The sequence below is a fragment of the Scyliorhinus torazame genome, chromosome 4, assembly GCF_047496885.1.
Source record: "Scyliorhinus torazame isolate Kashiwa2021f chromosome 4, sScyTor2.1, whole genome shotgun sequence".
NCBI classification, from domain to species: domain Eukaryota; kingdom Metazoa; phylum Chordata; class Chondrichthyes; order Carcharhiniformes; family Scyliorhinidae; genus Scyliorhinus; species Scyliorhinus torazame.
Genome location: NC_092710.1, coordinates 307593146 through 307620160, shown reverse-complemented (window position 1 = coordinate 307620160; position 27015 = coordinate 307593146). Strand labels below are relative to the sequence as shown.

Here is a 27015-nt window from a genome sequence, read left to right as displayed (position 1 = left end):
GTTTAAAACTTTCTTTCTTAGTGGCAATAGTACACGGGAGTGGGGGCTAGGCCTTATGACAGGAGGGTCACCGTCTCAACATTCAAAAGCACCGCTCGAGAATTCATCAGCGCTATGGATTTAATCCTATCAAGCGGGAGTCTTGGACAGCCTGCAGTCCGGCACTGATGGGCCAGAGGAGCCCAAAGCTATTTGTAAAACAAAAGGTTTTCCATCGGGACTCCTGGTGTGACAGGAGGGGCTGAAATACTCCCCAGTCCCAGCAACATCTCAATCAGATCAGAGTGGGGACATCACCGGGTTCTCACTGGCATCACATTCAATACCCAAGACATTTGGTGCCAAGACGCCCAGGCAGAAGGTGCTGCTTTGATGGTGTGGGTAAGTCGCCTTACCCATTCTGGTCCGGTAGTTTAATTTATTTCCAAGTGTTGCTAATTTTGGGGCAGAGGCGCAACTTTTCCAGCTGCTTCCTTCTCTGATCCCTGGTTGGACAGAGGAAGTGTTGGAAAGTTGCCAACTCGGAACTGCCCTGGTTGTGACGAGAAGCTGCTCCCACAATCTCTACAGTTTGATGGAACTCTCCGGCTTGGCTCAGGGAAACGGCCTCCAGTATGAGAGGTCATGTACAGGCCAGGCTGGGTAAGGGCAGCAGTTTCCCTTGAAGGAAATTAGTTGGGTTCTTATGACAATCCATTTCACAGTCACATTTATGGGATGCTGGATTTTTAAAAAAAAATCTCAATTCAAATTCCCAAACTTCCACGGTGGGAGTTTAATTTGCCTTCTCTGGGTTGTTCAATTGGTTTTTGATTACCAAGATGGCCGACACATTATAGCAGCTCTGGCTCAAAAGCTTGAAGTGTTGGGTGCTCTGCTACACAGACGAACCAACACGGTTGCGAATGGTACAACGCAGTTTTATTTCAAACATCTATTTACACTGGTAAACTGTTGTACTCAGCACATGGTGGATGTCTGAGTGGCCTGTCATGAGCTCTGTGCCCTGAGCTGTCTCCTGCTCCAGTGCCCAGGAAGTGTCGTGTTCCCTGTTTTGTACTGTGTGTATGCTCTTGGCTGTGATTGGCTGTCGTGTTGTGTGTGTGTTGATTGGTCCGTTGATCTGTCCATCAGTATGTATGTATGTTTGTGCTATGATGTTTACCTGAATATCATGTCATCCCCTTTTTTACAAGAACATGTGCCTATGTGGTTATAAATAGAGATGTGTACTGAGTGCAGCTAAATGTGTGTGTGCAATATCTACAGCATGTACATGGGGCTAAACTATATACAAGGGGCGATGTCGGGTGCGACATAACAACGAGGTTGTACCATAAACTAAGAACAGGGTAATGTTGAACGACAAAAACAAATTCCTGTAACGATAAGAACAGAAACATGTTAACACAGTGGCGGTATGAGTTCAATGTACAAACAGGCTCATAAGTCCAGTCTAGTAGGTGGGCGACGAATTCGGGTTGACCGCCTCAATGGTGGGTCTGGATCCACCGGCTGAGGAATGGGCCTGGCCACGGGTGACGACGGAAGGGGCATGGTGGCAGGAAGCTCCACGAAGTCGATATCAGGAACAACAGGAGGGTGCGGTGCGAGCGTGGAAGTAGGCAAAGAGCCTGGCGATTGCGCCTACGAATGGATCCATCAGGCATGCGAACCAGGAACGAGTGGGGAGCCACGCATCGGAGAACTTCGGCAGGTGCTGACCAGCCACCTTCTGGTAGGTGGATGCGGACTTCGTCTCCAGGGGCCAGGGCGGGAAGATCAGTTGCCCGTGTGTCATATGCCCTCTTCTGACGACCTCGCTGCAGTTGCATTCTGTGTAGTACTGGAGCATGGTTGGTTGTGGGTGCCAGAATGGAAGGCACAGTGGTCCTGAGGGCGCGACCCATCAACAGCTGGGCTGGTGAGAGGCCAGTGGCTAGTGGGGCCGAGCGATAGGCTAGCAGGGCGAGGCAGAAATCCGATCCGGCAGCAGCAGCCTTGCAGAGGAGCCGCTTGACGATGTGAACGCCCTTCTCCGCCTTTCCATTGGACTGGGGATGCAGAGGGCTAGATGTCACGTGTGTGAAGCCATACGAGGCAGCAAAGGATGACCATTCCTGGCTGGCAAAACAGGGCCCGTTGTCCGACATGACAGTAATCGGAATGCCGTGGTGAGCGAAGGTGTCTTTGCAGGCCCTTATGACAGCGGACGATGACAAATCGTGCAGGCGGATGACCTCTGGATAGTTGGAAAAGTAGTCAATGACGATGACATAGTCCCTGCCGAGCACGTGAAAGAGGTCCATACCCACCTTCGCCCAGGGGGACGTCACCTGGTGCTGGCAGGATCCCATAGCCGGGATAACGTTCCCGTTGTAGTCGACCATCCTGCAACGGGACGGCCAAATTGGTGGTCTGACCTTTATGGCGTAGAAGGCTGACCATGCTATTAGGTTGGCGGAGGCGCCAGTGTCCAGACGGAATGTTATGGGTGATCGGTTGACCATTAGGGTGGCACACCATTCATCACCCGGATTGACAGTGTTAACTTGCATCGGCTGGTGGGTCCTGGCTGGAGACATTCGGTTCCCATAAATGACCGCAACACGGAAGGCGTCCCGGTCGCCTGTGCCACTGGTCTGGATATCGTCTGGGCATGACTCTTAGTAAGGAGGCTGAATGGTCCGCACGTCCCTGCGAGGTTGTCGGAGTTGGGGAACATGGACAGGTTGAGCTGCTCGATAGCAAGCAGCGTAGTGGCCCACCTTGCCACAGCGGAGGCATTGTCGGGTTCTTGCGGGACATTGCCCCTTTAAATGTGCAACTCCACAGTTGCCGCACGTTGTGACGTCATGGCGTTCGTTGCGCCACTGTGCATGAGCAGTTCAGTCTTGCGTCGAGCGCGCCTGCGCATCACGTCCCTCAGTGTTGCCGTCGTTTTGGGCACGCACAAGCGCAGGAGGCCTCGAAAAGTGCGCAAAATGGCCGCCCTCGTCCGGACCACGGGCCGGGAGGAACTCGATTGCCTGGACCCGTTCGACCTCGTAGGACGCCTCCCTCGCCGATCCGGCCGCGTAGGACCCCTGCTGCGCCGATTCGGCCGCCTGAAATTGGGTATAGCGGCTAGTCGCGTTTTCGTGCAGGATTGCGGAGGCTAAGGAGAGGCCTTTTATTTTTAAGCGCTGTTGGCGTAGTGTGCCCGAGGTGACCCCAAAAGCGATCTGGTCCCGAATCATGGAATCGGAGGTGGTGTCGTAACCGCAGGACTGCGTGAGGATACGGAGATGCGTAAGGAATGACTGAAAGGGCTCATCCTTACCTTGCAGGCGCTGCTGGAAGTGATACCTCTCGAAGCTCTCGTTGACCTCGACGTTGAAGTGTTGGTCGAGCTTGAGAAGGACCGTCTTGTATTTGGACTTGTCCTCGCCTTCCGCGAACACCAGGGAGTTGTACACATGGATGGCGTGTTGACCTGCCGTGGTGAGGAGGATGGCGATCTTTCTGGTGTCCGAGGCACTTTCCTTTTCGTTGGCTTCCAGAAAGAGCTGGAAGCGCTGTTTGAACAGCTTCCAATTAACGCCGCGGTTTCCAGCGACTTGCAGCGGCTGCGGTGTGTTGACGGTGTCCATGGCGCAGGATGGCAGATTCCGGAAGATTTGTAGGTAGGTACCAAAGTCACTCCTGGTACTATGATGTGTTGGGTACTCTGCTACACAGCCGAATCAACACGGTTGCGAATGGTACAACGTAGTTTTATTTCAAACATCTATTTACACTGGTAAACTGTTGTACTCAGCACATGGTAGATGTCTGAGTGGCTTGTCATGAGCTCTGTGCCCTGAGCTGTCTCCTGCTCCAGTGCTCAGGAAGTGTCGTGTTCCCTGTTTTGTACTGTGTATGCTCTTGCCTGTGATTGGCTGTCGTGTTGTGTGTGTGTGTGTGTTGATTGGTCCGTTGATCTGTCCATCAGTATGTAGGTATGTATGTGCTATGATGTTTACCTGAATATCATGACAATGCTCTCCTGTAGAATTTCTGGCTGCCGTCACAACCCTTCTTCCCCCTCACCCCCACACACGCTTTAAACTGCTAAAGTCCTTTAATCCCAAAGCAATTCCCACATTTCTGCTCCCACGTGCATGTGCATCTGATTTGCTGCCGAGACTCCGAGAGGAGTGCAGCGATTACCACGTCAAAGGACTGAACCATGGGGATTTCCTGGGGGGGTCAGAGGTTGAGGTGCAAGCCCATGGAACATTGTACCTCCATTGGCAGTGGGAAGTCTCGGTCTGGGTACAGGTTTTCCTGTTGTGCTTTGTTACCTCTGCCCTTCAGCTGAACATAGGTTACTGAGGCCTTCAAAGTCACCGTGATCCAAATCGAGGGCCTCCAAAATTAAGCTGTGACTCTCAGACGCCATTTTACAAGAACAAGATCCTCGAGTAATTTATTTATTTTTAAAAAATGATTATCTCTTTTTTTTCCCCCAATTAAGGGGGCAATTTAGCGTGGCCAATCCACATTCTCTGCGCATCTTTGGGTTGTGGAGGCGACACCCACACAAACACGGGGAGAATGTGCAAACTCCACACGGACAGTGACCCAGAGCCGGGATCGAACCCGGGTCCTCGGCGCCAGTGCTGACCACTGATCCTCGACATTGTTGTATCATTGCGTTTCGGTTCATGTCGCCCTTTTGAAGAAAGAATCGCCGGAAGATCTTTTGTTGCAATTGATTTTTCAGCTTGTTTTTTATACGCTGACATTTCTGTCTTTTTACAGAGAGGGAGACTGGTGGGAAGCCCGTTCCTTGCAGTCCGGAGGAACCGGATACATTCCCAGCAATTACGTGGCTCCAGTTGATTCCATCCAGGCAGAGGAGTAAGTTTGACATTTTTGTTTTGTCCTGAGGTGGGTATTAACTGGGGTTCTCCAGGAATAAAGATTAGCCTCTAGTGAGGAAACAAAAATCTTAGGGCCATTTAAATCTTCTTGTTGAAATGCTGGATTGCTTTGGTCAGTTCCTTAATCATGAACATACTCAGGGTGGGACAAGGCTGTTTGGGCAGCCGGGAAGCCTCCAGGATTAAATCCATTCAGAGTTGGGAATTCTAATTTTAATGGAGCTGAAGTGGTCTGACCGAAGGAAAAACGTTTATCGGTGATCTGTCCTAGCATTTTCTTTTCTTAAAGATAAAGGTCGGAATTATTTCGCCGTTGCCATGGGTTTCCTGGTGGCGTCGGTTGGCTTCGATGGAAATTCCCATTGACAGCGGCGGGAACAGGGAATCCCGCCCCCAGCGAACGGCGCGGCTCCTGTCGCTGAGAGATACGTAGCTGGAAGGCTGGGGAATCCCACCCGAACCCCTTTGTGTTCATTAACACTTCCCCTGTGTCTATCTGAATGCTGCCATTTGTGCAATAAAGGTTCAGTGGCAAAAGCTTGAAATTACTCTTCAACAGTCTTGGGGGCCCAACAGTATTGGGGGCCAAGGATTTAAGTTTAAGGCATGTTTCTCTCTCCCTTGCTTTGATGTAAAAGTGAATGCCTCATGTAAAATAAGACAGGCTTGTTTAAGACCCTGGATCTTGCCAGTGACAGCTATATTATTTTTCAGTCTCATCTGACTGAGCAATGTACGGCTAATAAAATCTAACTGATGACATCCATGACATTCCAAAACAGTGCTGGAAGCCAGCCCCCCCCCCCCCCCCCCCCCTGTAGTTCATTCACAATAATGATAAGCTCTCAATAGGTAGCGGATCATTCAGGATTTGTGTCTTGCTCCGAGCAAGGTTCACAATTTCTAAAGCTGTAAGTCGGTTTTTGAGCATTGGAATGAATTCTTGTTTTTGATCTGTCGGCCAGACCAGGTAAGGACGGCAGATTTCCTTCCCTAAAGGACATTAGCGAACCAGATGGGTTTTTACGACAATCAGCAATGCTGTCATGGTCATAATTTTAATAACAGGTTTATATTTAGCTAAACTTCCCCATCTGCCGTGGTGGGATTCGAACCCGGTTTTCCGGGGAATTACTCTGTGTCTCTGGATTACTAGTTCAGTGACAATACCACTACATCCCACTACGTTCCCACAAATTATATAATTGCATAAGCACATACATAGAATTGCATATGCATGCACATGTAATTACATGCACACACTTATAATTGCGCGGGCATGTATATATCCCGTACCAACCTCCCCGAATAGGTGCCAGAATGTGGCGACTAGGGGCTTTTCACAGGAACTTCATTTGAAGCCTACTTTTGACTATAAGCAATTTTCATTCATTTCATATATATAATTGCACTCACACACACACACACACACACACACACGCACACATTTTTAAAAACTCATTTACGGGTGTGGGTGTCGCTGGTTGGGCCAACATTTATTGCCCATCCCTAATTACAGGCGTGCACAAGTGCTCATATACATAATTGCATGCACGCGCGCACACACATATAACAGCACACATGTATATAATTGTGCACACACATGTATATAATTGCGCACATGTACGCACATATATAATTGTGCACGTGCACACACATGTATAATTCACACATGTATAATTGTGCACACGCAAATGTATAATTCACAAGCACATATAATTGTGCACGTGCACACGTGCATATATAATTGCATATACGTATATATAATTATGCGCGCACATATATATAATTCCGCATGTACCACGCACACACGTGTGTGTGTGTGTGTGTGTATATATAATTGCGCATGCGCACACACTTATATATAATCATGCACATGCATATATATATATATAATTGTGCACCTGCACATGCATATATAATTGTGCTCACACACATATATGATTACACATGAGTGCACACACACACACACACATATATATATATATAGAATAGTGCACACGCACCTATATAATTGCACATGCGCACACACACATATAGAATTGCGCACGTGCACACACTGATATATAATTACACATGCATGCACATACACACATATATATAATTACGCACAAGTGCACACTTGCATATATAATTGCACACGTGCACATATAATTGAACACACGCACTAACGTATATCTGTGTATGTTTGATTCATTACCGAGTCATGCCGCATTATTCAATGCCTCTGGACTCTGGGGGCAGCACGGTAGCATTGTGGATAGCACAATTGCTTCACAGCTCCAGGGTCCCAGGTTCGATTCCGGCTTGGGTCACTGTCTGTGCGGAGTCTGCACATCCTCCCCGTGTGTGCGTGGGTTTCCTCCGGGTGCTCCGGTTTCCTCCCACAGTCCAAAGATGTGCAGGTTAGGTGGATTGGCCATGCTAAATTGCCCTTAGTGTTCAAAATTGCCCTTAGTGTTGGGTGAGGTTACTGGGTTATGGGGATAGGGTGGAGGTGTTGACCTTGGGTAGGGTGCTCTTTCCAAGAGCCGGTGCAGACTCGATGGGCTGAATGGCCGCCTTCTGCACTGTAAATTCTATGATCTATGACTTTACAGCAAAAGCTTCCCAGGTTATCCGACCCCTGAACTATGCTGTGTCAGCTGACCTTACTCAGTGAAGTAGTAAGTTGCAATTGACTACAGGGTCACTGGACTACAAAAGGCAGAATGTAGCCAATGTTCCCAGTCTTAAGTGGTGCCCAGTGACGCCTGGCGATTTACTTGAGAAGACCCTAATAGACACTTTCAGGTACAAAGATGGCATGGCCGCAACTATGGAGCTTGAAGGAGAAATAGATATTTGGCAGATCAGAATATTAACGGATGCAGGGAATTTGGATTAAAAATTACAACCTGCAAACTAATCAGCATCTTTTTCTCCTGTCGTACAAAATTAATAATAATCTTTATTGTCACAAGTAGGCTTACATTAGCACTGCAATGACGTTACTGTGAAAAGCCCCTAGTCACCACATTCCAGCGCCTGTTTGGGTACACAGAGGGAGAATTCAGAATGTCCAATCCACCTAACCTGCACGTCTTTCAGGACTTGTGGGAGGAAACCGGAGCACCCGGAGGAAACCCACGCAGACACGGGGAGAACATGCAGACTCCACACAGACAGTGATCCAGCGGGGAATCGAACCTGGGACCCTGGAGCTGTGAAGCCACAGTGCTAACCACTGTGCTACCGTGCATTCTTTGAGATTTGCTTTGTCCTGATGAGTGCAAGATGAAACGTTTTGGCAATAAGCAACTGATTTTCAAAACAACGATAGGAAAAGCCCAACGTTGCTCTGTGAGGGTCGAGTACCTCAGTTGGCTGAGTGAGCTGCAGGAGTTGTGTAACTGCTAAGATGACCGTACGTGACCATTCTCCATCTCCTAACCGTTATCTCCAGTAGATGGTGTTTTTTTAGCAATGATCTTGTTAGGTCACTGTTCATCATTCCGAGACAACATTTGTAATGTGCAAATGATAATATTTGTAATGGATAACGACAAGGAATCCTGGCCAATATTGACTGAGGATTCCATTAAATCGGAGGAAGCAGCTGCTTGTGGCGGGGATGCTTTTGTCGTCTTTGCTGGACGGCTTCAAGATGTTCACTAAAGGATCCGCTCTCCGGAGATTAAAATCATTTCATAAAAGATCTCCTCATGAAGATGGGAACCTCCGGACTGACTTCCCCAACTGAAGCACTGCCCCCTGGAACCCTTACTCTGCAATGGAGCGGTGCCAGGGGGCAGTGATGTGAAGGCACTGGAGATAGCACAGGGGAGATTCACCGGACTGGACACAGCACAGGGGAGATTCACCGGACTGGAGACAGCACAGGGGAGATTCACCGGACTGGACACAGCACAGGGGAGATTCACCGGACTGGACACAGCACAGGGGAGATTCACCGGACTGGACACAGCACAGGGGAGATTCACTGGACTGGACACAGCACAGGGGAGATTCACCGGACTGGACACAGCACAGGGGAGATTCACTGGACTGGAGACAGCACAGGGGAGATTCACCGGACTGGAGACAGCACAGGGGAGATTCACCGGACTGGAGAGAGCACACGGGAGATTCACTGGACTGGAGACAGCACAGGGGAGATTCACCGGACTGGACACAGCACAGGGGAGATTCACCGGACTGGAGACAGCACAGGGGAGATTCACCGGACTGGAGACAGCACAGGGGAGATTCACTGGACTGGAGACAGCACAGGGGAGATTCACCAGACTGGAGACAGCACGGCGGAGATTAGACGGACAGCAGACAGCACAGGAGAGATTGACCGGACTGAAGAGAGCGCAGGAGAGATTCACCGGACTGGACACAGCACAGGGGAGATTCACCGGACTGGAGAGAGCACAGGGGAGATTCACCGGACTGGACACAGCACAGGGGAGATTCACCGGACTGGACACAGCACAGGGGAGATTCACCGGACTGGAGACAGCACAGGGGAGATTCACCGGACTGGAGACAGCACAGGGGAGATTCACCGGACTGGAGACAGCACAGGGGAGATTCACCGGACTGGAGGCAGCACAGGGGAGATTCACCGGACTGGAGAGAGCACAGGGGAGATTCACCGGACAGGAGACAGCACAGGGGAGTTTCACCGGACTGGAGACAGCACAGGGGAGATTCACCAGACTGAAGACAGCACGGCGGAGATTAGACGGACAGCAGACAGCACAGGAGAGATTCACCGGACTGGAGAGAGCACAGGAGAGATTCACCGGACTGGACACAGCACAGGGGAGATTCACCGGACTGGACACAGCACAGGGGCGATTCACCGGACTGGAGACAGCACAGGAGAGACTCACCGGACTGGACACAGCACAGGGGAGATTCACCGGACTGGAGACAGCACAGGGGAGATTCACCGGACTGGACACAGCACAGGGGAGATTCACCGGACTGGACACAGCACAGGGGCGATTCACCGGACTGGACACAGCACAGGGGAGATTCACCGGACTGGAGAGAGCACAGGGGCGATTCACCGGACTGGACACAGCACAGGGGCGATTCACCGGACTGGACACAGCATAGGGGAGATTCACCGGACTGGACACAGCACAGAGGAGATTCACCGGACTGGAGACAGCACAGGGGAGATTCACCGGACTGGACACAGCACAGGGGAGATTCACCAGACTGGAGACAGCACGGCGGAGATTAGACGGACAGCAGACAGCACAGGAGAGATTCACCGGACTGGAGAGAGCACAGGAGAGATTCACCGGACTGGACACAGCACAGGGGAGATTCACCGGACTGGACACAGCACAGGAGCGATTCACCGGACTGGACACAGCACAGGGGAGATTTGCCGGACTGGAGACAGCACAGGGGAGATTCACCGGACTGGAGACAGCACAGAGGAGATTCACCAGACTGGAGACAGCACAGGGGAGATTCACCGGACTGGAGACAGCACAGGGGAGATTCACCAGACTGGAGACAGCACGGCGGAGATTAGACGGACAGCAGACAGCACAGGAGAGATTCACCGGACTGGAGAGAGCACAGGAGAGATTCACCGGACTGGACACAGCACAGGGGAGATTCACCGGACTGGACACAGCACAGGGGAGATTCACCAGACTGGAGACAGCACAGGGGAGATTCACCGGACTGGACACAGCACACGGGAGATTCACTGGACTGGAGACAGCACAGGGGAGATTCACCGGACTGGAGACAGCACAGGGGAGATTCACCAGACTGGAGACAGCACGGCGGAGATTAGACGGACAGCAGACAGCACAGGAGAGATTCACCGGACTGGAGAGAGCACAGGAGAGATTCACCGGACTGGATACAGCACAGGGGAGATTCACCGGACTGGACACAGCACAGGGGAGATTCACCAGACTGGAGACAGCACAGGGGAGATTCACCGGACTGGACACAGCACAGGGGAGATTCACCGGACTGGACACAGCACAGGGGAGATTCACCGGACTGGACACAGCACAGGGGAGATTCACCGGACTGGACACAGTACAGGGGAGATTCACCGGACTGGACACAGCACAGGGGAGATTCACCGGACTGTAGACAGCACAGAGGAGATTCACCAGACTGGAGACAGCACAGGGGAGATTCACCGGACTGGAGAGAGCACAGGAGAGATTCACCGGACTGGACACAGCACAGGGGAGATTCACCGGACTGGACACAGCACAGGGGAGATTCACCGGACTGGACACAGCACAGGAGAGATTCACCGGACTGGACACAGCACTGGGGAGATTCACCGGACTGGAGACAGCATAGGGGAGATTCACCGGACTGGACACAGCACAGGGGAGATTCACCGGACTGGAGACAGCACAGAGGAGATTCACCGGACTGGAGACAGCACAGGGGAGATTCACCAGACTGGAGACAGCACGGCGGAGATTAGACGGACAGCAGACAGCACAGGAGAGATTCACCGGACTGGAGAGAGCACAGGAGAGATTCACCGGACTGGAGAGAGCACAGGAGAGATTCACCGGACTGGACACAGCACAGGGGAGATTCACCGGACTGGACACAGCACAGGGGAGATTCACCGGACTGGAGACAGCACAGGAGAGATTCACCGGACTGGAGACGGCACAGGGGAGATTCACCGGACTGGACACAGCACAGGGGAGATTCACCGGACTGGACACAGCACAGGAGAGACTCACCGGACTGGAGACAGCACAGGAGAGACTCACCGGACTGGACACAGCACAGGGGCGATTCACCGGACTGGACACAGCACAGGGGAGATTCACCGGACTGGAGACAGCACAGGGGAGATTCACCGGACTGGAGACAGCACATGGGAGATTCACCGGACTGGAGACAGCACAGGGGAGATTCACCGGACTGGAGACAGCACAGGGGAGATTCACCGGACTGGACACAGCACAGGGGAGATTCACCGGACTGGAGAGAGCACAGGGGAGATTCACCGGACAGGAGACAGCACAGGGAAGTTTCACCGGACTGGAGACAGCACAGGGGAGATTCACCGGACTGGAGACAGCACGGCGGAGATTAGACGGACAGCAGACAGCACAGGAGAGATTCACCGGACTGGAGAGAGCACAGGAGAGATTCACCGGACCGGAGACAGCACGGGGGAGATTCACCGGAGAGCAAAGGGGAGATTCACCGGACTGGAGACAGCACAGGGGAGATTCACCGGACTGGAGACAGCACAGGGGAGATTCACCGGACTGGACACAGCACAGGTGAGATTCACCGGACTGGAAACAGCACAGGGGAGATTCACCGGACTGGAGACAGCACAGGGGAGATTCGCCGGACTGGAGAGAGCACAGGAGAAATTCGTCGGACTGGAGAGAGCACAGGAGAGATTCACCGTACTGGACAGAGCACGGGGAGATTCCCCGGACTGGAGAGAGCACAGGGGTGATTCACCGGACTGGAGAGAGCCCAGGGGAGATTCACCAGACTGGAGAGAGCACAGGCAAGATCCACCGGACTGGAGACAGCACAGGGGAGATTCACCGGACTGGAGACAGCACAGGGGAGATTCACCGGACTGGAAACAGCACAGGGGAGATTCACCGGAGAGCACCGGGGAGATTCACCGGACTGGAGACAGCACAGGAGAGATTCACCGGACTGGAGACAGCACAGGGGAGATTCACCGGACTAGAGGGAGCAGAGGAGAGTTTCACCGGACTGGAGAGTGCACAGGAGAGATTCACCGGACTGGAGAGAGCACAGGGGAGATTCACCGGACTGGAGACAGCACAGGGGAGATTCACTGGACTGGAGAGAGTTCAGGGGAGATTCACCGGACTGGAGACGGCACAGCAGAGATTCAGCGGACTGGAGACAGTACAGGGGAGATTCACCGGTCTGGAGAGAGCACAGGAGAGATTCACCGGACTGGAGACAGCACAGGGGAGATTCACCGGACTGGAGAGAGCACAGGCGAGATTCACCGGACTGGAGAGAGGATGTGGGAGATTCACTGGACTGGAGACAGCACGGGGGAGATTCACCGGACTGGAGACAGCACGGGGGAGATTCACCGGACTGGAGAGAGCACAGTTGAGATTCACCGGACTGGAGAGAGCACAGGAGAGGTTAATCGGACTGGAGACAGCACAGGGGAGATTCACCGGAGAGCACCGGGGTGATTCACCGGACTGGAGAGAGCACAGGAGAGATTCACCGGACTGGAGACAGCACGGGTGATTCACCGGACTGGAGACAGCACGGGAGAGATTCACCGGACTGGAGACAGAGCAGGGGAGATTCACTGGACTGAAGAGAGCACAGGAGAGATTCACCGGAGAGCACCGGGGAGATTCACCCAACTGGAGACAGCACAGGAGAGACTCACCGGACGGGAGACCGCACAGGAGAGATTCAGCGGACTGGAGTGTGCACAGGAGAGATTCACCGGACTGGAGAGAGCACCGGGGAGATTCACCGGACTGGAGACAGCACAGGAGAGATTCACCAGACTGGAGACAGCACAGAGGAGATTCACCGGACTGGAGAGAGCACGGGGGAGATTCCCTGTGACTTGAGAGAGCACAGGGGAGATTCACCGGACTGGAGAGAGCACAGGGGAGATTCACCGGACTGTAGACGGCACAGGAGAGATTCACTGGACTGGAGACAGTACAGGGGAGATACACCGGACTGGAGAGAGCACAGGGGAGATTCACCGGACTGGAGACAGCACAGGGGAGATTCACCGGACTGGAAACAGCACAGGGGAGATTCACCGGAGAGCACCGGGGAGATTCACCGGACTGGAGACAGCACAGGAGAGATTCACCGGACTGGAGACAGCACAGGGAAGATTCACCGGACTAGAGAGAGCAGAGGAGAGTTTCACCGGACTGGAGAGTGCACAGGAGAGATTCACCGGACTGGAGAGAGCACAGGGGAGATTCACCGGACTGGAGACAGCACAGGAGAGATTCACCGGACTGGAGACAGCACAGGCGAGATTCACCGGACTGGAGAGAGCCCAGGGGAGATTCCCTGTGACTGGAGAGAGCACAGGGGAGATTCACCGGACTGGAGAGAGCACAGGGGAGATTCACCGGACTGGAGATGGCACAGCAGAGATTCACCGGACTGGAGACAGCACAGGGGAGATTCACCGGACTGGAGAGAGCACGGGGGAGATTCACCGGACTGGAGAGAGCACGGGGGAGATTCACCGGACTGGAGACAGCACAGGGGAGATTCACCGGACTGGAGACAGCACAGGGGAGATTCACCGGACTGGACACAGCACAGGGGAGATTCACCGGACTGGAGACAGCACAGGGGAGATTCACCGGACTGGAGAGAGCACAGGCGAGATTCACCGGACTGGAGAGAGGATGTGGGAGATTCACCGGACTGGAGACAGCACAGGGGAGATTCACCGGACTGGAGAGAGCACAGGGGAGATTCACCGGACTGGAGACAGCACGGGGGAGATTCACCGGACTGGAGAGAGCACAGGAGAGGTTAATCGGACTGGAGACAGCACAGGGGAGATTCACCGGAGAGCACCGGGGTGATTCACCGGACTGGAGAGAGCACAGGAGAGATTCACCGGACTGGAGACAGCACAGGGGAGATTCACCGGGGAGATTCACCGGACTGTATACAGCACGGGAGAGATTCAACGGAATGGAGACAGAACAGGAGAGATTCACCGGACTGTAGACAGCACAGGAGAGATTCACCGGACTGGAGACAGCACAGGGGAGATTCACCGGACTGGAGACAGCACAGGGGAGATTCACCGGACTGGAGACAGCACAGGGGAGATTCACCGGACTGGAGAGAGCACAGGGGAGATCCACCGGACTGGAGACAGCACAGGGGAGATTCCCTGTGACTGGAGAGAGCACAGGAGAGATTCACCGGAGAGCACCGGGAAGATTCACCCAACTGGAGACAGCACAGGAGAGATTCACCGGACTGGAGACAGCACAGGGGAGATTCACCGGACTGGAGAGAGCACAGGAGAGATTCACCGGACTGGACACAGCACAGGGGAGATTCACCGGACTGGAGACAGCACAGGGGAGATTCACCGGACTGGAGAGAGCCCAGGGGAGATTCACCGGACTGGAGACAGCACAGGGGAGATTCACCGGACTGGAGAGAGGATGGGGGAGATTCACCGGACTGGAGACAGCACAGGGGAGATTCACCGGACTGGAGAGAGCCCAGGGGAGATTCACCGGACTGGAGACAGCACAGGGGAGATTCACCGGACTGGAGAGAGGATGGGGGAGATTCACCAGACTGGAGACAGCACGGGGGAGATTCACCGGACTGGAGAGAGCACAGGGGAGATTCACCGGACTGGAGAGAGCACAGGGGAGATTCACCGGACTGAAGAGAGCACAGGAGAGATTCACCGGAGAGCGCCGGGGAGATTCACCGGACTGGAGACAGCACAGGAGAGATTCACCGGACTGGGGACAGCATAGGTGGAGATTCACCGGAGAGCACCGGGGAGATTCACCCAACTGGAGACAGCACAGGAGAGACTCACCGGACTGGAGACAGCACAGGAGAGGTTAATCGGACTGGAGACAGCACAGGGGAGATTCACCGGAGAGCACCGGGGTGATTCACCGGACTGGAGAGAGCACAGGAGAGATTCACCGGACTGGAGACAGAACAGGGGAGATTCACCGGACTGAAGAGAGCACAGGAGAGATTCACCGGAGAACGCCGGGGAGATTCACCGGACTGGAGACAGCACAGGAGAGATTCACCGGACTGGGGACAGCATAGGTGGAGATTCACCGGAGAGCACCGGGGAGATTCACCCAACTGGAGACAGCACAGGAGAGACTCACCGGACTGGAGACAGCACAGGAGAGATTCACTGGACAGGAGGAAGTGGTCGAGCAAGGGCACCATGGTTTATTAAGGCAGTCGAAACACTTGTCAAGAGGAAGAAGGAGGCTTATGTAAAGATGAGACATGAAGGTTCAGTAAGGGCGCACGAGAGTTACAAGTTAGCCAGGAAGGACATGAGAAGAGAGAGCTAAGAAGAGCCAGGAGGGGACATGAGAATTCTTTGGCAGGTAAGATCAAGGATAACCCTAAAGCTTTCTATAGATATGTCAGGAATAAAAGAATGACTAGGGTAAGATTAGGGCCAGTCAAGGACAGTAGTGGGAAGTTCTGCTTGGAGTCCGAGGAGATAGGAGAGGTGCTAAATGAATATTTTTCGTCGGTATTCACACAGGAAAAAGACAATGTTGTCGAGGAGAATACTGAGATTCAGGCTACTAGACTAGAAGGGCTTGAGGTTCATAAGGAGGAGGTGTTAACAATTCTGGAAAGGGTGAAAATAGATAAGTCCCCTGGGCCGGATGGGATTTATCCTAGGATTCTTTGGGAAGCTAGGGAGGAGATTGCTGAGCCTTTGGCTTTGATCTTTAAGTCATCATTGTCTACAGGAACAGTGCCAGAAGACTGGAGGATAGCAAATGTTGTTCCCTTGTTCAAGAAGGGGAGTAGAGACAACCCCGGTAACTATAGACCAGTGAGCCTTACTTCTGTTGTGGGCAAAATCTTGGAAAGGTTTATAAGAGATAGGGTGTATAATCATCTGGAAAGGAATAATTTGATTAGACATAGTCAACACAGTTTTGTGAAGGGTAGGTCGTGCCTCACAAACCTTATTGAGTTCTTTGAGAAGGTGACCAAACAGGTGGATGAGGGTAAAGCAGTTGATGTGGTGTATATGGATTTCAGTAAAGCGTTTGATAAGGTTCCCCACGGTAGACTACTGCAGAAAATACGGAAGCATGGGATTCAGGGAGATTTAGCAGTTTGGATCAGAAATTGGCTAGTTGGAAGAAGACAAAGGGTGGTGGTTGATGGGAAGTGTTCAGACTGGCGTCCAGTTACTCGTGGTGTACCACAAGGATCTGTTTTGGGGCCACTGCTGTTTGTCATTTTTATAAATGACCTGGAGGAGGGCGTAGAAGGATGGGTGAGTAAATTTGCAGATGACACTAAAGTCGGTGGAGTTGTGGACAGTGCGGAAGGATGTTACAAGTTACGGAGGGACATAGATAAGCTGCAGCGCTGGGCTGAGAGGTGGCAAATGGAGTTTAATGCAGAAAAGTGTGAGGTGATTCATTTTGGAAGGAATAACAGGAAGACAGAGTACTGGGCTAATGGTAAGATTCTTGGCAGTGTGGATGAGCAGAGAGATCTCGGTGTCCATGTACATAGATCCCTGAAAGTTGCCACCCAGGTTGAGAGGGTTGTTAAGAAGGCGTACGGTGTGTTAGCTTTTATTGAAAGAGGGATTGCGTTTCAGAGCCATGAGGTCATGTTGCAGCTGGCCAAAACTCTGGTGCGGCCGCATTTGGAGTATTGCGTGCAATTCTGGTCGCCGCATTATAGGAAGGATGTGGAAGCATTGGAAAGGGTGCAGAGGAGATTTACCAGAATGTTGCCTGGCATGGAGGGAAGATCTTATGAGGAAAGGCTGAGGGACTTGAGGCTGTTTTTGTTAGAGAGAAGAAGGGTAAGAGGTGACTTAATTGAGGCATACAAGATGATCAGAGGAATGGATAGGGTGGACAGTGAGAGCCTTTTTCCTCGGATGGTGATGTTTAGCACGATGGAACATAGCTTTAAATTGAGGGGAGATAGATATAAGACAGATGTCAGAGGTAGGTTCTTTACTCAGAGAGTAGTAAGGGTGTGGAATGCCCTGCCTGCAACAGTAGTGGACTCGCCAACACTAAGGGTATTTAAATGGTCATTGGCTAGACATATGGACGATAAGGGAATAGTGTAAATGGGCTTTAGAGTGGTTTCACAGGTCGGCGCAACATCGAGGGCCGAAGGGCCTGTACTGCGCTGTAATGTTCTATGTTCTATGTTCTATGGAGAGAGCACAGGAGAGATTCACAAGGTTGATTTCAGGGATAAATAACTGTAGCTATGAGGATAGATTTGAGAGGTTGGGAGAAAGGAAGGTGGTGGAGGCAGGTTTGACTGAGGTGTTCATAAAACAATTGGATTGCTACTTGGGAAGCAATGTGTAAGGTTGCTGGAATCAGGCAGGCGTGTGGTACTCGATAGGACGTTCTTTCAGCGATCGAGTGCAGACTTGATAGGGCAAATGGCCAGCTGCACTGTAAAGATGCTTTGATTCAGTGATAACTGAGTCTGTAATCCAAGACTCGGGGACAAACAGCAAGCCCTTGCTGTTTTATTTCATGTCCACCTTGTTCCATCGGGTGATCTGACTTTTACTTGCACCACTCTCGATAGATGTGATACAAGCTGGGCACTGCTGTACAAGTTTTTAAACACTGAACACGTTTCGTTGTTTGAATAAACAGTCAGGTGGAAAATAGAGACTCCAGAGTTATGGTATTTCCAAACTTTCACCTCCTGTTTTAGTGATGTTGGCCAAGCAGTAAACATTGCCCGGGTTTGTGGGCTTGTGGGTGCTGCTGGTGAGCCAGCATTTGATACCATCCCTAATTGCCCTTGCTGGTGTTCGCTTTCCAAGTATAGCCATTCTCCTGACGGGAATAGGGTGGGTCGGTGCAGACTCGATGGGCCGAATGGCCTCCTTCTGCACTGTATGTCCTATGTTCCTTCCACCCGAGTGTGGTTGGGGCCTTGGTTTATAGCCTCATTCCTTTGATATCAATTACATGGGATGTCTGAATTGAATGGAGTGAGTTGATCTACTTCAGACCCTTGGGAGCGATTTGTAGGGCAGGGTTCCTGATCCCTGCCCAGGTAGTGTCAGTAACCTCACACAACAAGGGTTTCCTGAATGCTGGGGGGTAGTCCCTTAACCCCCCCCCCTCCCCCCTTGGAAGATTGAAATCCCAAACCAAACTCTAATCAATCCAGCTTGGGTTTGAATGGAGGCAGGGTGGTCACCAACTTGCCTTGAACAGACAGGAGACTCCCTAAACTCTGAACCTCGTTGCTCCGGGCCCCTCAATAGACGGTAAGAAACTATGGGGCCGGGTTTTCTTCTCCCTCCGCACCGTGTTCTGCAATGTTGGATGGCGGCCCGCCAGTGGCCGGCCGAGGGATCTTCTGGTCCGGCTGTTGTCAATGGGATTCCCCGTTGGCCGTACCCTTCACCATCGGGAAATCTGTGGCAGGATGCGCCATCGGTGAGACGGCAAGATCCCGTCAACGGGAACGTCCAGAAAATCCCAGCCAATATTAGCAGCAGCTGCTGACGTGACTTTGTGCACTTGTGCCCACAGATCTCGTAATGTCAAATCCATCGTCTGAGAGTGTCGCAGCTCTGGCTCATGCCTATGTTTTTATTTTAACATTTAACATTCTGCAGGGAACGTCGACTGTTAGCAATTTGCCATCTGTCTGCACATTTAACAGCCCAATTCAGCTCCAAGAGCCTCTCGTTTAGCCCCATGGCTAGGTCCCATGACAGGCAGAACAGTTGATTTGCGTCTGCATCACTGACAGCACACTCCTGTGATGTTGTATCTCTGAATAACACTTGTCCTTGTCTCCTGGGAGTTTCCGCCTCTTTAAGTGTGTGGTGAATGATATCTGTATACATATGTATCCTTAATGCGTAGGCCGCTTTAAGACCGGGTTTGGAACCCTGGGGGACTCCGCCTCCGCCCCCAGGAAGCTGTATATAAGGTTACATTCAGTAGGCAGCGTGCAGTGAGCACACTTCTCGGCAACTGTCTGGTTTTCTGGTTATTAAAGCCTTTGTATTATCAAACTCCTCTCCTGAGTCGTAATTCAGGGTATCTCAATTTAATAACCAGACTACATCGTGATGGACAGCGGTCTAAAGCCGGAGCAGCTCAATTTGGACGCTCGGTCGCCGGAAGTCACTGACATTTTTTAATACTGACTCCGGTGCTTTGAGGCCTATCTGAATTCCTCAGAGACTGAAGTTGACGGACCTCGCAAGCTGAGCTTACTACATGCCCGGGTGGGCCACCGACTATCCTCCGTGATCGAGAAAGCTACGACGTACGAAACGGCGGTCCAAATCCTACAGAAGCGCTTTGTAAAGCCGATAAATGAGGTAAACGCCAGACATTTGCTCTCGACCTGCCGCCAGCGCTCCGGGGAAACGCTAGATGAATACTTGGAGAGAGTCACCGCGCTCGCCAGGAACTGCAACCATAAAGAGGTGACGGCAGAAGTCCACATGAACTTACATATTCGTGATGCTTTCGTGTCCGGTATCCAATCCACATACATCCGGCAGCGGCACCTAGAAGGCGGAGCGAAGGACCTCCAAGGCACGGTAACGCTCACCTCTTCCCTGTACTCCGCGGACCTTGCGAACCCCTCTCGATCCCCTCCAGACTCGGCCACGCTTCAGGCCTGCGCTGCGCGGCGACCCGCTCACACCGGGGACCCCCAATGCTATTTCTGTGGGCAAGGCCAGCACTCACGCCAGCGTTGCCCGGCCCGCTCTGCTATCTGCGGCGAATGCGGAAAGAAGGGGCACTTCACGAAGGTCTGCCTGACTGAGCCCAAAGGCCAGAAACAAAAGTCCCATCGGGCCTAGAAATCGAACTGCCGGGACCACAGGCCCCACAACGCGGCCGCGCGGCGGCCAGACACGCCTACTTCCGACGAGTCATCAGCCTCGTGCGACTCATGGGGCGGCCACCTTGGCGGCGGCCATCTTCAAAATCCGACACGTGCAACCGACGGCGGTGGCCATTTTGTAACTCCGGGTGGCCATTTTGTGAGTCCGACTCCACCGAGGACTCTGACTGTCCGCAACTAGGAGCGATCACGCTCGATCAATCTCGGCCGAAGCACCTGCGAAACTCAATGATGTAGGTTCAAATCAACGGCCGCGACACCCCCTGCCTTTTTGACTCCGGGAGCACGGAGAGTTTTATCCATCCAGACACGGTAAGACGCTGCTCCTTGCGCACCTATCCCACCTCCCAAACTATCGCCCTCCCATCCGGGTCTCATTCGGTCCAAATCACGGGGTATTGTGTCGCGAACCTCACTATCCAAGGCGCCAAATTTTAAACTTTATATCCTCCCTCACCTCTGTGCCCCCCTGCTGCACGGTCTGGACTTTCAGTGCAGCCACCGGAGCCTGACACTGAAGTTCGGCGGACCCCTGCCCCCACTCACGGTATGTAGCCTGGCGACACTCAAAGTTGCACCACCCCCCCTCTTCGCGAACCTCACCCCCGACGGTAAGCCAGTCGCCACCAGGAGTCGGCGGTACAGTGTCCAAGACATGACTTTCATCAAGTTAGAGGTTCAGCGGCTACTAAATGAAGGGGTCATAGAGGCTAGCAACAGCCCTTGGAGAGCACAAGTACTGGTAGTCCGCTCCGGGGAAAAACAACTTAGGGTGGTGGATTATAGTCAGACCATAAACCGCTTTACGCAACTCGATGCGTACCCCCTTCCCCGCATAGCAGAAATGGTGAACCAGATCGCCCAGTACCGAGTATTCTCCATGGTCGACCTAAAATCGGCCTATCATCAGCTCCCTATCCGCCCAGAGGACCGCCCCTACACGGCTTTCGAAGCAGCCGGTCAGCTCTTCCACTTCCTCAGGGTCCCTTTTGGTGTCACAAATGGCGTCTCCGTTTTCCAAAGGACAATGAATCAAATGATGGACCAGTACGGCTTACGGGCTACATACCCGTACTTGGACAAAGTCACCATCTGCGGCCATGATCAGCAGGACCATGACGAAAACCTGAGGAAGATCCTCCAGACCGCCCGGGCCCTCAATCTGACATACAATAAAGAGAAATGCGTGTTCCACACAACCCGGTTAGCCATCCTCGGCTACGTCGTGGAAAATGGGGTCCTAGGCCCAGACCCCGACCGCATGCGCCCCCTAAAGGGACTTCCCCTCCCCGTAGCCTCGAGGCCCTCAAACGGTGCCGGGGCTTGATGCACGATCAATTGCACAAAGACTAAAGACAACTGTGGCTTTATTACAGTCAGATGTGTGGCCTCCTGCTGCAGCTGGCGAAACGGCAGGGCACTGGAGGTCATTCATATTTATACAGTTCTCCGTGGGCGGAGCCAGCCGGCAGGAGCTACCGGCGAACCTGTAGGGCAGGTCCTACCTTACATCTCCTATTACAGTGCTTCACCATAGGACTCTTTTCCTATTACGCCCAGTGGGTCCCCAGATTTGCGGACAAAGCCCGCCCACTCATTAAGACCACGGTTTTTCCCCTGACGGCTGGTGCCCAGTCGGCCTTCAGTCATATCAAGGCCGACATCATCAAGGCCGCCATGCACGCGGTGGATCAAACCATCCCCTTCCAGGTAGAAAGCGACGCATCAGATATCGCCCTGGCTGCTACCCTCAACCAGGCGGGCAGGCCAGTAGCGTTCTTCTCCCGAACCCTCACCACCTCGGAAATTCGACACTGTGCAATCGAGAAGGAGGCACAAGCCACAGTGGAGGCTGTGTGGCACTGGAGGCACTATCTAGCCGGTAGGAGGTTCGCGCTTGTCACCGACCAACGGTCGGTCGCCTTTATGTTCAATAACGCACAACGGGGCAAAATAAAGAATGATAAAATTCTGAGGTGGAGGATCGAACTCTCCACCTACACGTACGATATTACATATCGTCCGGGGAAGCTCAACGAGTCCCCAGATGCCCTGTCCCGCGGCACGTGCGCCATCGCGCAGAAAGACCGTCTGCGGGCCATCCACGATGACCTCTGCCACCTGGGGGTCACCCGGCTTGCCCATTTCATCAAGTCCCGCAACCTACCTTACTCCACCGAGGAGGTCAAGGCCATGACCAAGGCAAGCCAGATCTGTGCAGAGTGCAAACCACACTTCTATCGACCAGACAAGGCTCGCCTGGTAAAGGCCTCTGGGCCCTTTGAGCGACTAAGCGTGGACTTCAAAGGGTTCCTCCCGTCCACCAACTGCAACACCTACTTCCTCACTGTCATTGACGAATTCTCCCGCTTCCCATTTGCTGTCCCTGCCCCGATATGACTTCGGCCTCCGTAATCAAGGCACTGCACAGCATCTTCATCCTGTCTGGTTTCCCCGCTTATGTCCACGGCGACCAGGGTACATCGTTCATGAGCGATGAGCTACGTCAGTATCTGCTCAACAAGGGCATCGCCTCGAGCAGAACGACCAGCTATAACCCACGGGGAAACGGACAGGTGGAGAGGGAGAACGCAACAGTTTGGAAGGATGTTCTTCTAGCTCTACGGCCACAAAGTCTCCCAATCACCCTCTGGCAGGAGGTCCTACCCGATGCCCTACACTCCATTAGGTCACTCCTCTGTACGGCCACGAACGAGACCCCTCACAACCGTTTGTTTGTCTTCCCGAGGAAGTCCACCTCTGGGGTCTCGCTTCCACGTTGGCTGACTACTCCGGGACCAGCTCTACTCCGGAGGCACGTGAGGAGCCATAAGACGGGTCCATTGGTCGAGAGGGTCCAACTATTACACGCAAACCCTCAATACGCCTGTGTCGAGCACCCCGACGGCAGGCAGGACACCGTTTCCCTGCGAGACCTGGCACCCGCTGGCTCGCCCACCGACGCCCCCCCTTCCACCGACGCTCCCCTCCCCGTACCGGCGGTCGACTCCGACAGCGCCCCCCCTTCCCCCCAGCCGGCGCCGGCACCAATCACGCTAGTCACCCCGGATTACCCCCCCTGCTCCAACGCGCCAAAGGCTCAGACAACCGTGCTCCTGGATATAGCACCACCGAGGACGACCGTATCCGCCGCACCACTGCCGGAGCTGAGAAGGTCGACACAGGCAATCAGACCACCCAAAAGTCTGAACTTGTAATTCCACTTCACCCCCGACGGACTATGCGTTTTTTTAAACAGGGGGTGAATGTGGTGAAATGAAATGAAATGAAATGAAAATCGCGTATTGTCACAAGTAGGCTTTAAATGAAGTTACTGTGAAAAGCCCCTAGTCACCACATTCCGGCGCCTGTTCGGGGAGGCTGGTACGGGAATTGAACCGTGCTGCTGGCCTGCTTGGTCTGCTTTAAAAGCCAGCGATTTAGCCCAGTGTGCTAAACCAGCCCCTGTGTACATATCTGTATTCATATGTACCCTTAATGCGTAGGCCCCTTTAAGACCGGGTTTGGAACACTGGAGGACTCCGCCCCCAGGAAGCTGTAAAAAGGTTACGTTCAGTAGGCAGCGTGCAGTGAGCACACTTCTCGGCAGCTGTCTGGTTTTCTGGTTATTAAAGCCTTTGTATTATCAAACTCCTCTCCTGAGTCGTAATTCAGGGTATCTCAAAGTGGCTAACTTGTTGGCAGCACATTCAGACAAGGCATCGCTTATGCAACTTGTCCCATGACCTGCAGAGGGGATAATGGCCGAGCTTTGACACAATTACACCAACTGCAGCTAGCTTCTCAATATTGTCTGAACTCTGAAATTCGGTACCATCGTAAAGCACACTCTCAATCCTGCTGAGTTTAGAATACGGGCTGACTTCGGATGTCAGTAAGTTAATATTGTATTTGCTGCAAGCATTGCCCCTTAATGTCTAGAGGAAGATTTTGCCTTTTAAGATTTAAGCATTGCAACTTTTCCTGGCAGGGTGAGGCGCTGTCTTAAGTACAGTGGGCGAGGGAATGCAAATTCACAAACCAGAGTATCTTGGAATTCGGACTAAATGGGTGTCCGTGTAAAAGTGCCTTTAACTTACCGTGGTGAATAAGGACAGAACTTTCCCCTTGTCGAGGGTTATGATCATCTCTGACAGCGTTTTTGTCTTGCCCCTGTACTCTTTGAGAGCGTTCTTTGAATCGAAACAGTCAAAAGCTTTGATCCATTTTTGGGAGGGACTGGTTCACCAAAGGGTGACTGAACCTGACATTGAAGAGAAAGTGAGTCGACACACATGGCTGAAGATGGAGCACTACAGAATCACTGGCCGTGTCTCTACTGATTAATGCAACATGCGCGTTTATTCAGCTGAAAGAGTTTCCTGCAGCCACGAGCGACAGGCTGTGAATGCTCGATTTAAATAAGAGCAGTTTAAAAGGGACAAATAACACTGCGCAAAACAACCTTGGTGTTCATTTGCAATTCTTTGTAATCGTCTCTTCGGACCATAAGACGCGGGAGCAGATGAGGGCCACTTGGCCCAGCGAGCCCGCCTTGCCAGCCAACGCAAGTAGGGGATTTAAATTGATGGGCCGCTGGTCACGCCGGCGGGAAATTCTGGTCTCACGCCGGCGCACGGATCTCCTGGCGACGAGGGTTGCTGTCAATGAGAATTCCGGTTGACAACGGAGGGACCGGTAGATCCTTCTGGCGGGCCGCCTCCCCTGCCGAAAATCACGCTGCGGGGGTTGGGGGGAGTAAATCACGCCCAATGTTTTCTTACTTTAAACTACCTGCCAAACCAAGCAGTATTAATTCAAACCACAATTGTTCAATAGGTTGTAAGATGAGTATAGTTTTTTAATTCCCCAACTGCCCTGCATCTGGTCATTGTCGGTCTGGAAGAGGTGACCTGGATGGGGAGGAGGGTATAAGAAATGAGTGAACTTAGCACAAAGGGTGGTGGCATTGATGGAGTGGAAGCCAGTGTAGTTCAGGGGCCGATTTAGCTCAGTGCATTAGACTGCTGATTCCATGATGCAGAGGGAGGTCCGCAGCGCAGGTTCAATCCCTGTACCGGCTGAGGTTATTCATGAAGGCCCCGCCTTCTCAATCTCGCCCGAGGTGTGGTGATCCTCAGGTTAAATCGCCACCAGTCAGGGCAGCATGGTGGCACAGTGGTTAGCACTGCTGCCTCAGAGCGCCAAGGTCCCAGCTTCGATCCCGGCTCTGGGTCACTGTCCGTGTGGAGTTCGCACATTTTCCCTGTGTTTGCGTGGGTTTCGCCCCCCCCACAACGCACAGATGTGCAGGGTAGGTGGATTGGTCACGCTAAATTGCCTCTTAATTGGAAAATATTAATTGGGTACTCTAAATTTATTTATTTTTTAAAAATCACCACCAGTCCGCTCTCTCCCTCAAAGGGGAAAGCATCCTATGGTCATCTGGGACCATGCCAACTTTACTTACTAGTCTAGTGAGGACGAGTGCGATGGGCATATAAATGATTTGGCGCCGGATGGAAAAGTATTGGGTGAACTGAAATTTATGGAGGGCGAATGGCCAGGGCACCATTAGAATATTCCTGTCCCATGGTCACAAAGGCATTGATGTGTGTTTCAGCATAAGATGGGCTGAGACTTGCAAATAAACCTCGAGGTATGGCCTTAATGAAGCTCTTCCTTCATTCTCGCTCTTTGTAAAATATGATGGCCATGGGCAGACTTTCCCACCTCCATTAACCTGTGCCGCCTTTGGTAACTGTGATAAATGTTAACTAAAACCCAAGTGGACTGAACGTTATTAATTCTGTTTAAATTGCTGCATCATTATCGTTGGATCCCAATTCATCACTGCGAAGCAATTTCTGTTTTCCCTGATATGTCTTCCCTTTGTCCATGTCAGCAGAAGTAACGTTACACGTTCCCCAGGTCGCCCATAATCCCCTGCGGAGTTGAGAAATGAGAGATCAGGAGACGTGACCTCCAGCCTAAATTTTAATTACAGCCTGCCTTCTGAGGAACATATTGGCAAGACGTTATGGCTGCACTTTAAAATGGCTGACTTCAATCTCGCATCTTGAATCGCAAGGGTTCTGCTGTCCCCATTGCAACCCGGAGGTCCCAGCCACCTAGGCCTCCATCTTTCGTCTTGCTGTTTGTTAATAAGAATAAGAATAATCGCTTATTGTCACAAGTAGGCTTCAATGAAGTTACTGTGAAAAGCCCCTAGTCGCCACATTCCGGCGCCTGTTCGGGGAGGCTGGTACGGGAATTGAACCCGCGCTGCTGGCATTGCTCTGCATTACTGTTTAGCCCAGTGTTATAAACCACAGCACTGGGCGGCATTGTTGCACAGTGGTTAACACTGCTGCCTCACGGTGCCGAGGACCCGGGTTCAATCCCGGCCCCGGATCACTGTCCGTGTGGAGCTTGCACATTCTCCCCGTGTCTG

At 52.4% G+C, this 27015-nt stretch overlaps 1 protein-coding gene across 6 annotated transcripts in view; it reads left to right on the top strand.

The window, feature by feature from the left end:
• The window catches only part of LOC140411055 (tyrosine-protein kinase Fyn), a 431995-nt gene that overhangs the window by 287222 nt on the left and 117758 nt on the right, over positions 1–27015 (top strand). For all 6 annotated transcript variants that reach the window (XM_072500049.1, XM_072500048.1, XM_072500045.1 and 3 more), the window contains one exon: positions 4786–4884. In XM_072500049.1, coding sequence (XP_072356150.1) covers positions 4786–4884 — 99 coding nt within the window. The remainder of the gene's footprint in view (positions 1–4785; positions 4885–27015) is intronic.